The following is a 13,907-nucleotide window of genomic DNA, read 5'->3' as shown; positions in this document are numbered from 1 at the left end:
GGGCGGTAAATGTAAGAAATGCTACTGTTTTGCTAGAATACTGCAGTATAATGCAAGCCTATTATGGAAGGGAAAAAAGCCCATGTAGGGGAGAGATACCAGCAAAAAACTCTTATCCTGTGTCATGACCCTTAGATTTTAAATTTTAAGAAACCCCCAAGCAGTAAACCAGCACTTATATGGATCAGGATGGTGTAATAGCTGGCAACAAATACAACAACATCAACGGTGTGGGAGCAGACTTATCTATTTGTTATACTACCTGTCTATGGTTGTGAAGCTGTAGGTTTTTTCTGGTCTAACGTATACAAAACACAAATTTGCATGGCATGAGGTAGAGCTGAGCCAGTAATGAAGCCACAATGAAGTTGTATGCTTGTGTAATAAAGTATACCATGCAGAAAAAAGAAAATATTTCACCTTATCTGGGGCAAATTTACCAAACTTTTCAAGTTTTTGTTTACGTGATTTTATGCATGCAATCCTTAGGACCCATTCACTACTGATGTAAAAGTAATGGATATCTCCCCATATATTTAGGTAGCTTCAGAAACTGTCCCAGTAACTGTCAGGAGGTTTTGCTGTTAAGGAAAAAAAGGCTTACTTGTAGATGGCCTTTGGTCAGACCACAAAAAAAAAAAAGAAAGAAAGAAAGAAGAAGAAGTCTGGTCGCTGTGGTCAGAAATCCCTTAAGGAAACAAATGGGAATCAATCGAGGATGCTTGTAGTCCATACCTGAAAATGTTCTGGGTAGAAACTACCATCAAGATTGTGTATTATAACAGAAGTGATAACATAAAGGCATTTTTAAAGTATGTCAATAATGATAACTGAGAACAGGGTTTACAGCATAACTTGAGGCTTTGATATCCAGAAATCCTGAGTGCACATTGTACACATAGACTTTTCTTTTATTCTACAGCTTAAGCCACAGCTGAAGAATGAATTGCCAGATGACTGCCTCAGAGCCAGTGTTTACACAAAAAAATGTCACAGAGCACAGTCTAAACTAAACATAGTATGAGGTTGACTACTCAGGTCATTTTAGTTCCCCTTCAGCCAAGAATGCCAACTTGGAGTTATTAAGGAAATCATAGCGATTGCAGAGATTCCATATCAGGCTTAACCTTACTTGGTGCAACAACAAATCAGTTCTGATTAGAGTCAGCTGTTTGCTCATTAAACAATCACGGCATAAGAGCTCAGAAGATCTGGCAGCTGGGAAAGAATGTCACTCAGTGGCTGACTGTTAGCAATAACTTAGCCAAGGAAGGAGCTTGTAGCAACATAAAAGCAGCTTGTTTCTTTACAGTGTCAAATAAATATAGACCATGAGCAACTTTGGAATGAAACTGACTTTTTACACATTTTGCAATGTGTTTCATGAAGGTTGCGATCAAGATTCAAAAATGTCCTCTACCATTATTTCACATTTTTAACATTCAGAGAAACATACCAATCTAGTAGAACCGCTTTTGGCACGGGCCTCATATAAAGCCTTAAAAAATGTGAAATGCACTCACTACACATTGCGCTGTTCTAAATGTGAAATGCAGCTACAGTTTATACCTAAAACAAAGACAAACTCCTTACAGTTCTAGTGTTCTGCTCTAGTTTCTTTGGCTATTTATCATTGTCACATCTGTTTTTCAGTTCTTTTTTTCCCTGCACAGCCTGAAAATAATAAGGGTGCTCTCGGATCTTATTTGCAGCATGAGGGGGGCATGTGTGAATCGACCTTGTTACGACTGGGTTGGCTTTAAAGTGTCTGGTGTTGAGCTAATTTAAGTGATGTTTTACTACTATGAAACTGTGCAGTAAAATCTGTTTCAAACGTACAAATTAAAACAATTTACCTTTTGATAAGTGGGAGGGAGCAAACAAATAAACTACAAGCCTTATTAAAGGGATAAACACTTCAACGTGGCTTTGAAGCTTCTAGTGGATTTTCCCTGAACAAAACGTGGTACAATGTAATGCCGCACATATTCAATCCATGTATTCAGGCTGACAAAAGCAGATTATCCGCATTTTGAAGATGTAATGCCTCTTCTTGGATCTGTGTGAATCAATATGACAAAACAAGCACTGACTGGTGTTTGTTAGTTGCATGTGACAGCTGACATGCATCCAGGAATAGAAGCCCTGGAGTGACTCAAGGCGATCAGATGCTCACCCACAAGTACTCATGATGGACAAGGCACAGTAATATTAGAAGAACTTCCCATGAAAAAAAAGAAAACGAATTGCACACACATGACAAAACCTCTGTGGCCTTTTCACTTCACAGGTCAGACTGGTCGGCTAACAGCAGCACAGCGTGGGGACATGACATGACGCGCTGAGCACACAACCTACAACACGCTGACCATTTAAGAGCACAAAGCTGTAACATTTTGTGTCAGGTATTATACTGCTTCTGCAGAGATGTACTCCAAGTACACAAATGTGTTTTATATCACACGGCAGATATAAACTAACAGTAATCACTTCTGTATGCCTGGGATTGACAGACAACAAATCAAGCAGCTCAAATTCTAGACGTCATGAACAGAAAACTGCAGTCCTTACCTTTAACGAGTCAAAGCAGGCGATCACTCTCCCATTCTCCACCTGGCAGCTTTTGGGTGGGTGGGCAAATTTGCATTCTTCATCGCTGCGTGAACAAGTCCCGCGTTGAAACTGCCGGCACACTTCCAGGGTCAGCCATTTTGTGTCCCGTATGGAGGCAATGTTTAGAGCCATGTCAACAGCGCTGGCTGTAGAGCCGGGTTGCAGCAGAGCCACTAGGTTTAATGCGGAGGTTATCCTCTGAAGAGGAGCACTCCAGTTAAAAAAAAGAAACAAAAACAAAAATATCCCCAAAAAACAAAAGAACTAAGAAGCAGCAGAACGTGTAGCTGTAAATGATCTGCTTCAGGTCAGTGGATCAGGCTTGTCCTTGCAGACAGGAACGTGGAGGTAATGGACTGGCAAAGTCTCTGTGACCTGAACATGGGACTACACTATTGCGCTATTGTGGAGTTTCTCAGTCAAACAGCTAGTTGTTTATCAATCAGTAAGTCTCAGGTGCGAACGTCTGGAAAGGCAGAGGGGGCATGCTCAGAGAAAAGCTTTAGTCGATGTACCCGTGTCCCCAAAATGTCCTCTGCGTGAGTGATGATATCTTTGCAAGGGGTGGATATCAGGGTTATTTTGAGGTACAATGGCACAGTTCAGGATAATACAAAGTTTGTGGCTTTTTATTGTTACCCTCTCTCTGAGTTTTGGCACGTTGGCCAGCTATGCAGCAGCTCCAGCAGCTCTTTACTTTTCCTTCACACAGATCACAGGTGAGGACAAATCAAGGGTCAGCGATCCTCACAGCCAAGCCGTGTGGCGTCACGATCGCAGAGGGCAAAAAAAAAAAATCTGGAGTTCTTCAGAAACACTCAGCAATCTTCAAGTAGGGATGCTGTCTCACAAGGCACTTTCTGTCAGTGATCTAAAAGGGAGAAGTGAAAGAGAGAAAAGTAGAGACAAGAGACAAACAGAGTGAGGCTATTTTCACAGTGAGAAAATGGCTCGCTAATTATGACGGGAAACAATTTATCTAACAGGCTTCAGCAGGCGTTAACGGTGTTTGTTTTATGCGTGTCAATCTGAATTTGTGTGTGTACTGCCCCAGAGGAGTGCTAGCTCCAAAGGGGACAGGCCTGATAAACCAGAAAAAAAGGCAGTTAAAAGGTTATTCAGAAGCCATTTGAGTCTAAGTCCCACAGTCGCTGCTGTCCGCCTTTGTACGGGGTGACTGCAAGCCCAGTGGCTTTCCAACATATTGCATACAAAGTGGGGAATGGCAAAAGCCTCTGCGCTATGAGACAGTGGACAAGAACGCAGAGTCAGAGCAGAGATAGAAAAAAGCCCCGGGGTCCAACCCGCCCTGTAGAGCCATGCACGGAGGGACGAGTTCAGCCAATAGAAAACCGCGCAGAGCAGCACTATTCCGGGCAGTCGTCCAGCAGCCGGAGAGGGACCGAGACAGATGCATATGCCAGTGCCAGACACGATTATGACGCTGCCCAGTGTCCGGCAATATTCACTGGTCTTCCACCATCCAAATTAGGTACTGGCTCATTGACGGCAGCCGGTCAATTTACATTCATTGGGGGGAGACGTGCGTCTGTGCATCTGTGCTGCCTGTCTCATCCTGCAAAGACGCTGGTCCCTGTGTTTGGCTGTTGTCTAGGGACTGAGGAGGGACAATTGGTAGAGCAACAATATGAGGAAGTGACCTTTAGTTTGAGCATATGAAATCCATTACGGAGCTACTGCGCAAGGAGCTCTTTCGTTGGCACATCTGGAAATATTTTTCTGCTAAATGCAGGCGGGAAAGGGGCTGAGGACACAGACTGAGGGAGGAGAAAGAGAAGGACTGTAAAAATATATAGAGTTCTGGTTAACAGATTACCCCACTGGAAAACATCTTGACCAATCTCACATGGCATATGAAAGGCTACACTTTTTGTATTGTATTGTACACCTGTGTTCACAGGGTTTACTGAACGAGAAATCCTTAAAAAGTGTCCCTGACAGGGAAGCAGCTGTCATACAGGTGTATGCTACTGGCCGATTCAGCACAGTATTTTTTTTAATCTCTTGTCCACAAGACAGAGGTCTGAAGTAAGACGCACTTATCCTTTCTTCCTGGAATCTACTAAATTCTTCAGTTTGACATCCAAAATAAAAATTACATCTAAAAGTCCAAATGGAGAAGCCCATTTTTCTATAAGATAATTGATTTTTTTGTTGTTTATTTCAGGCATATAGGAGGGCAGATTTTATTTATGCTTCCCTTGAAATTACCCACCAACCTTTGTCTAGCTAATCTAATTGTCCCACTTCAGAGCTGATCATGTGAAATGAGATCAGAAGCTTCCTCGCCTGATCGTACTGACGCCCAGGCTTCACTCTCCAAGGTTGGATTTAATTTCACATCATCACCCCAGGGAAAGAGCCAATCACTGCAAAAGAGACAGTCAGGTAAGAATCATGTCAGATCTGACCTTTAACAATTAATCCCTTCTTATTTTTAGGAGCCATAAGAAGTGTGTGATCAAGCTAACCTACTTTGTCAGAGAGTGTAAAGGGATGATAGTGCCATTTCTCTGAGAAATGACTTACTTTGAAAGGTGCAGCAAGTTGTGCTGAAATAGTAGGGGAACACAACCACTAGTCATTTTTCTATTTTTCTATTTAAAGCAGGGGTTTACAGCAATCAAAGTTTGGATGAAAAGAAACAGCCTGACAGAGTGGATAATGCTTGGTCAGGGTCATCTGAACACTCCGAGGTGTCTCAACAGGCAACATTCAAACAATGTTTGCCAAGAAAGATATTCAAAACGAATGGTGAGGACTAGAGATCAAAAGGAGACTTATGTGGGTGGTAATAAGACTAAAACGAAGGAAAAACAGAACATAAAGAAAAACAAAGAAAAATCTGTTCTGATATTGTATAGAACTGTATGTTTATGTAGTATTACTGCTGTCAAAAAAACAAAACAAAAAACAGAATAGAAAAAGTAAAGTAAATATCTTAATAATATATGGTGACACGACGCTCAACATCCTGACTAAGAAGCATTTGGTAATAACAAAGACATGCAGGTTGCACCCTGCTTCCAAAGAGCCAATGAACAGCCAAACCTCAAAAGATATTGTGTTGTTGCATTGACATATGCACAGATTAGACTGTTTATGATAGTTTTAACTATGTTGTGGCAGATATATCGACGTGCTATATTGGTAAAAATTTAGGTAAGAGTACTTGGCTCATCTACAAATAGAAATTTAATCGGGTTTTCCATCAAGATTAAGCTCGTAACAAGAGCACTCAGAGAACTCCCCCTCAACAGTGTGACCTTGACCTTGACCCAATTTTTAAACTAAATTAAATCAGCTCAAGCTGTTATTGGTATATACCATCACACAAAATTAGTGCATGATATCTTGAACACTGTGGACACTGAAATGATTACATATTCCCTCCCTTTGGGGGGGGGATTAGAGTCCGTGGGGCCAATATATCTGTTGATATCAGCTATTTAACAGTATTATAATGGTATCTGCATTTATAATGGACAATAAATGAAAATTTGAAAAGTAAAGAAGAGATAGCAGAAACACCCTTCAACCATGTTTCAAATTATTGATTTGTCCACAAGATTTATATGCCAAATGTTTAGTAGACACATAAAAATTAAGAATATATAACTTAATAAAGGAAATAATCAATAAAGTAGCCCTAGTAGTATTTTTAAACAGACGCTACATGTGCTTCGTTAATGTAACCTTTTAAGAGATGGGATATCTAACTGTAAAGTGATGTAGCCATAAATGCTAGCTAGACACTCTTTAGCGGTGGCAACTGAGAACACTCTTATATCCCTAAAACATACCAAAGCCCCTGCTAGGAAGTAAACTGTTATCATGGGGGGTGAACCTCTTATCTGTGTCATATAATTACACCCGATCCTAAGAGCATGAGAAACTCAAGCACAGCAGAAATAAATTGCTTTGGAATAACTACTATTGAAAACTGTAGCTGAAATCAGAGGCGGTGCACACAGTGTAAATTTAGGCTACTTTGACAATCCTTAACAATGTGACTCTGACATATTTAAAACTGCCTTAGTTTGCTCATGCATTACATCAACATGCAGCATGACTTAGTTTACACTGAGCTCAGTAGTCACGCTTTGAGGACAATGCCAATGATATGAAAGGACAGAAGGGCAGATGGTCAGCAGGTAGGAAGAGCCACACAGCATGTTCTGACTACTGCTTTTCTGCATAGGATCACTACTAAACACTAAATCCTTTTAATACCATTTCAAGGTAAAATTTGCATTAGAAATGAGCCTTTCTGCAGAACCTCATGGCTGAACCAGGCATTGCTTCTGCAGATCTGTGGCCTTTCTGGGGCAGAAAATTGCACCGCGGCTTTTGTTCTGCAGAAATGAAGCCTCTCTGTGAAGGACTTGTATAATAACGTGGCTCCAACAACACAGAAATATATTCTATTTCCATGTTACTGTAATGAAATCGATTAGCCATTATTTTTATAGCTGATGCTTGGTGGCTAAAGTCCACTGTCCTGTTTCAGAAAGGCAGCATTTTAAATGACACTCAAACTAATAAACTCATACACATGCACATTAGTGTATATGTTAGGAATTTTTTTGTTCTGTAATTTTTTGCTCTGTAATTTTTTTTTGCGATGTTGAAAGAAGACTTTGTCTCCTCTTTGTCCTGTACAAACAGTGGTCAGACAGGGTGACCTGATAAAGCAGGATAGAGATGTAAAGAAAAGCACTACAGTACTAGACTTTATGGATTACTGATGCTTACCAAGGCCAGCTGGCTGAAGCATTATCTTGGTCAGTCTGGTTAATTGAACGAGAGTCAGAGGGACTGGGGTGTCTCGAGTGAAAGTCATGGGCTTGACCTCTGATTACCACGTATGTAACCCATTATTCTGGTATCTGTGCACACCGGCTGTGCTGGGCAATTTATCTTTAACCGCATGTATTTGTTTAGGGGAGATGATAAGCTACCTGGTTCCTACTGGTCATAAGCTTTGTGGAAACGTTTTCCATGGCACCAGCAAGGTGTTGCTACCAAAATAAAGTCAAAATACAAATGGCTGTGACAGATGAGCGCATGAGCAGGGAGCCTGAGTGGCTGAATTTCCATTTATTACCATTTTGTGCTGGCAAACTGCAATTGTATGGCCATTTGCATGGCCAAGAGGAACAAGTGGTCAATGTTTTTCAAGGCTGTGTAGAGAGGGCCTCATTGTAGAGGGGAAATAGGAAAATGTTCAGTTTCCAGTGAGTAATGGAAAACGAGTGAGGCTTTTAGTTAAGGCTTTATCAAAATGTTCTCTATTCCTAAAAAACCAAACCGAGACGTCAAGTATGACATCACCGTCACGTTCCTTTTTGCAAAATCTTCCTTTGCATCTTCCAGTGGGGATCAAGAGCAGGGCTAGACCCTGTAGCCTAATTCGTATTTAATACCCTGGAGGCTCTGATGCTTATGAAATTGTCTTTGGCATAAGCTATGGATCCTTCAGTTCAATATCATCAAATGCCATTAGCAATAAGGATGGGCTCAGCAGAGGCTATACCCGGACTAAGCTACTGTTCGGAGGCAACACAAGAAGCATTTCACAGAGTCAGCACATAGGTGTGTCCCATATCATAATAGCCTTAGCTAAACCAGAATGACCTGAATAGCCCTGCTCATGGTATGGGACTGGCCACTTGTTATCCGTGATCCCTTTCACAACTGGATGTATTTTCTATGTTTTTATAACCACTTAATTGAAAACAGACAGGAGAAAGTTTCAGTAGATTTGATCGATCTTGACCCCTGCACTCAATAAATGGATTTGTTTTCGTGTTGAAGTGAACCTGTCCTCTACCTAGTTAGCTACAAGGACTCAGGCAAGTCAACTAATTATAGTGCAGCTGGCAGCCGGAGATGAACACTGCTGTTGAGATAAATATGATGATTAACAGGACGTCCAGTCCCACTCCATTTAGTGAAACCAACACAAAGTGCACCTACTGCAAATGGAGCCAAGTTAAAATCTTACTTGAGCACTTGAAAACATAAGAGCTCAATGATTCAGCAAACTTGCCCTTGTATCACAGATCAGTTGAAAAAGCTCTGTTATGCAGAGGATGTCTGTAAAATCTACCAAGCACTAAATCCTTTTAATATTAGCTTGAGGTAGAATTTACATTAGTGTCAGAGAACGGGGATTTCTAGCTGACAAAGTCTTGCAGTAAGGACATGTCTGAGATTAAGACCCCATTATTTTCTCATCAGGAAGGGCTGGACTGATGTTCCATTTTAGAAAACACCCACTTCCCCTTGATCTACAGCCAGACGCATGACACCACTCTAGCCTTTTCCATGCAGGCAGTAATGTCCACTGCTTGGCTGCCACCGGCCGAGCGTCTATTGCAAGGCTAAATGTAGACAGACAGCGGTAAGCTGAAGACACGTCAACCGTGCCCCATCTCACTCAGAGGTTAATTATGATCTGTGCCTTATTAGAACTGCGAACTTCCAGCTCATTTGAGCCATCGGCTATTTGTGTCCACAACACTGGCCCGTGCTCTTAACAAACAACCTTTGCCTTGGGAAATTTGCGCAAGAGTCACGAGGAAAAACTTACACAAAGTGAACAGCGACAGGACAGATGCCACACAACAGGAAAGTTTTTCTCGAGGCAGTGAAAAATATACAGCCCATGTGGCAAAAAAGGAGCTCTTGACATTTGTACTGAGGAAGGGGCAAGTCAACCGCTGTGATAATGCCTCTCCCGCAGGAGCTGAAAAAGAGAAAGTCCATTAACGGGGCTGGAAATTGCAATGAGGACAGTTGCTGCGTGGCTGCAAGCTCCCAGTGCTCCTACGCATTTATCCCACTCTGTCTGCATTTTCTTCCCTTTTCCTTGTTTTTAAGCATTACACTCTTTTCTCTCACACAGATAAAACATTCCCTCTGGTCCCTCCCCACCCAGACTGGTATGCAGCGCACTGCAGCAAAACTCCTGAAAAGAAAAAGGAAAAAAGCCAGCCAATCTGTCGGCTCTTTCCCACCTCCTTTCACCGGGGGTCCCGTAGCTCTGTGTCTGTCTGTCTGTCTGCTGTCCCAAACGCAGGACGCTCCCGGTGCTTCTGTGACGCGGAGCTACAGCGCAGCTCTCCCCTCAGCCTCAGCGACAGGAGTTAATGACCATGTGTTCTGCTGTCATTCCTCGCGAGCTCTTGACTGCTTCTGCCAGAGGTCCATGCCTAGACAGGGATTTTTCTATCAGTATCTCTCTCTCTCTCTTTCCCAAGCTGCCGAGCAAGCGAGCGAGGCAGGCAGGCAGGCAGGCGGGCAAGCAGGCAGGCAGGAAGCAAAGAGTGTCTACTCCAACTATCTGGCTGAAACACTTCCAGCCAACCCCTCCAACACCCCTAAAGCCAGCCCCTTCCTGCCCACCAGCCTGTGGCAAAGACCTGCCCCTTACCATGTTCAGCCAATGAAACAGCAGCTACTGCAAATCTGTGTCTCTCCATTGGAAGAGCACAGACTAAGTGATGGGGTGAAAACTGCTTTACAGTAAAACAACCCCTGAATGCTGATCTGAAAAGGTATTTCCCCAATTTCACACCCTGCTTAACCAACTATCACAATATTTATTTCTTGTCTATTCTGGTGATAATATTCAAAATCAAATCATCATTAACTGAACTGCATTTAATAGAATATAGATAAATATACATGTTTGATGTATTTGAAATACAAAACAGCAGTAATTAAAGTGTAGCTGCAGATCCATGCTGAATATCACGTCCATCGCCATCATCACCCCAGGTAACAGGATCACTACATTTCTTCCTTCTCCCCCTCTCTCCTCTAACTCCCATCAGCATCTGTCCTCTGAACTCATTTGCGACATCAACCAGACAGTCAGACAGCTCTCTCCTCTGCTCTTAATCACCTAATTCTATCCCCCGCCCCACCTTGTCTCTTTATCCCTACCTGCATGTTTTTCTACATTTCTATAAGCTATCTTTCAAGCTCTATTTCAATCCAATTCCTGAGTTCGCTGGACTGGAAAATTACACAGTAGTGAACATTTCTGTTATTGTTATTGCATCAGAATTAGCTTCGAGAAAAGGGAAAGGGGAAAAATAACATGACGGCGGCTGGTATTGGAAGGTCCCTTCCACCCAGCTGATGACATGCTGGCTGGCATCATATGAGCCGTGAAACTGGAGCGTCACAGAACTGATGAGTCAGAGATCCAGCTTCATGACTTTTCGATCCAGATTCAATAGAACAGCTGTACTGTCTGTCTCTCTCTCTCTCTTTCGCTTGCCGTCCATCCGTCTCTCCCTCTCTCTCTCCCTCACATACAAAGGTTGTGGATGACGCGGCAGCCTGGGTGTTTCGTTGACATCAATGAGGATAAAAATGCTTTACAGTTCCACAAGAAACAAACCTATCAGCTGTGTGATTAGGCTTTGACAGTTGATGCTCCACAAGCGAAACATTTGTCAAAATGTTGTGAGAAGATAGAGGCTCGGGGTGATTAATCCCATTCAGCATGAAAAAGTGTCTACTTCAGCAAATGATGCCGAACACTGACGTCATCTTAGGGATCAGGGCACCTGTAGGTAAATGACACAGACAAGCGCTCTGCCGCTGCATGAGGCACGGGCTGGGAGGCGGGGCTATGTCATCCTTTGTTGAAAGAAAAAGTGCCACCTTACACCATCAGTGAAAGTAGTCTCACTACTACCGTGTACACAATACCAAGCGATCATTTTAATGATCCTAGATGGTGAACATTAGTTATGACCTGAATATTGAATGTAAAAAGCAAAAAGCAACTTCCACGGATGAATGAAGTTATCAATCTCTAATTTGCCTGCAGCCAACTTCTCAATAACCCTCACTGAATAACTGTCAATAACTGCATAACAAGCCATGCTCACTGCTAATTTCCACTGGCAGACCTCAGATAGCCTACCTCCTAAATAGATTTGTCCGACAGGAAAACAAACAAAAGCCTGGCAGCCAAACAAGCCGAGCTACTTCCTTCCCGCATGGTATCCCCTCCCCTCTTATTATCCCTGTCCTGTTTGACCCCAAACAGCTTGGCTCACTCACACACAACCAGATTTAGGATTCTGCGGCCCAAAGCAGCTTCATATTCAAATATAAAAGGAGAATAATCTGAAACAATGGCTAATAGCAGAAAATGAAAACAGTGATGGGTTAAGACTGTGTTTGAAATACTCTCCCTCAGCACAGAACACTGTCTGTGTTTTTTCTGTTAGTTACATGCGACAGAGAGAGAGAGAGAGGGAAAAAAAGGGCTCAGAAATAGGGCAGTGAAGACAGATCAATGAAAAGGCAGCTGTCCTTTTCTATTATTAGCTGTAATCAAATATCAAGCAGGAAAGAGTTGTTCTTCCTTCCATTTGAAGCCCATTCTGATAAGTCTGTCAAATGCAGAGTCTGCATTAAAATATAGAAGAGCTTAATGGATGCAAGGGTCAACCAGGGCTTTTTTAAAAATAAAATACACACCAACAAAGCCATTCAAGTATATTTCATTCTCACTGAACTCATACTTTCTGGAAACTAATCTAACATTTGTTTTATCCTTTTCAACATTATTGAGCAAATGTTACATTCCTTATTATACAAAGCTCATTTTCCACCAATTACACTGTGCTGTTGAATGTCATGTCTTGCTTGAGCTTTAATAACCACGACATATTCCATCCAAATGGCAAACCAAGGTCTGGTTTCCATATGAAAATAAAGACATTGGTGCAATGCTCTTCTGTGCTGCTGCTTTGCATGTTCACAGGGATTAATCATTGTAAATAACCTAACAGCTAGCCCGATCAGAAGGTATTAACCTTAAATGTGTAAAGGCTCTAATTTGAAAAAGCTGCAATGGCTAAAAGTTTGTCTCCACTCATGCCTCATCAGTCCTTTACTTTTCCTTTAAATCGAACAATCCATTAATCCAAGTAGCAGCTAATTTATCTCAAAATGCAGAAGTTCATTGAATACTGAAAAAAACGCACCGTTAATGACAGCTCAACAAACTCATCTGCAGAATTAATAATAAATGAGTTGTTATTAAATCTATTCCCAGTAGGCTTCGTTAGGTCATTTCCCACTTCATAATGCAACATAAAGCACTGGACTGAACACTTTTCGGATACACATGGAGCACGAAGGTGCAGCATTTGTGGATTTGAGTTATGTTATATTATATTTTACTTACGAGCTTTCAGCTGTTTTTATTAGCTATTTGGGCACAGATTGGCGACTAGCCCTACAAAACAGCCTTCCGTGAATTATTTTTATGATGGTGGAGTAACATTAGCCATCTCTGCTGTTCCAAGAAGTCACTACATTTACCATAACGCCACACCGTGTGGAAGTAGCATCAGAGTCGAGGTGTGCTAACACTACCTGCTAAGCTAACTACCTGATGCTTACCTGATGACGAACCTGTCACATCCAGCTGCACTTCAGCCGCTACCGACGGTTTCTCGAGAGCGCTGTTTCGGTTGATATGGGACTCACGGTTCGGCACAGGACGGCAGAAACGTTCTTCAACTAACACTTGCCTCTATTTGCGTTCCGCAGCAAACTTTTTCGCTTTCAAAACAGATGTCAGTGAAAGTAAGCTATCAGCCGCTACACGCTAGCTCGCTAACTACTTTTAAGGCTAGGGCAGGAAGCAACAAGCGATTTTGACAGTTCGAGGAAATGTTGAGTGTGCTTCCCTCAGGGGGGTTACTACTATGGTGTAAACGTTAATAGAGCATTTATTATCAAATGTTTGAGCCACTGTAGATGCTACTGAAAGAAAAACACTTTTCAGTTAGAGTGAAATGTTACATGTAGTCCGTTTTACCATTGAATTCTACTTCTATTCGATAGAGAAGATAGCCCTGTCACCCTATCAGTAAATATGGTACAGTCCAGAGTGAGCAAGGGAAGGGGTGGGGGTGGCTGTTACCTAGGAAACAACCGTGAATCTCCCTCGGGTAAAAAATGTGGCCACTGATTTATGAACCAGTGCCTGTCTGTCTGTCAAAGTAGCCTCCAATCGACAGGATAAAAACATTGAAGGCATTTGATAAAGCATATTACACTTTATCCTTCAAGATGCTCTGGTTAATCCAGATAAGTTCTAACACTTTTTGACTCCAATAACCAATCATTTCTCAGATAAATATCATTTTTATTAATCGTATTTTAGGGGGTATTTGTGCAAGAGTGATTTCAGAAACATTAACCTTTCCTAAAGTAATATTTGGATTATA

General features: G+C 41.9%; 1 protein-coding gene across 6 annotated transcripts in view; it reads right to left on the bottom strand.

The window, feature by feature from the left end:
* LOC146360894 (muscleblind-like protein 2a) overlaps window positions 1-13,321 on the bottom strand; it is a 52,877-nt gene extending 39,556 nt beyond the window's left edge. For 2 of the 6 annotated variants that reach the window (XM_084921686.1, XM_084921685.1), the window contains exons 1-2: window positions 9,657-10,013; window positions 2,572-3,484 (exon numbers count right to left, since the gene is read on the bottom strand). In XM_084921686.1, coding sequence (XP_084777812.1) covers window positions 2,572-2,745 — 174 coding nt within the window. In that variant the 5' untranslated portion in view covers window positions 2,746-3,484; window positions 9,657-10,013. Of the gene's footprint in view, window positions 1-2,571; window positions 3,485-9,656; window positions 10,015-13,074 lie in introns of those variants that run through there. The other 4 variants (XM_084921683.1, XM_084921684.1, XM_084921687.1 and 1 more) reach the window with 4 other exon arrangements.
* Between the last annotated feature and the right edge of the window lie 586 nt (window positions 13,322-13,907).

Source organism: Perissodus microlepis, chromosome 23 (genome assembly GCF_051167445.1).
Source record: "Perissodus microlepis isolate ML-2025 ecotype Zambia chromosome 23, ASM5116744v1, whole genome shotgun sequence".
NCBI lineage: Eukaryota > Metazoa > Chordata > Actinopteri > Cichliformes > Cichlidae > Perissodus > Perissodus microlepis.
This window is presented reverse-complemented; position numbering and strand designations above follow the sequence as displayed.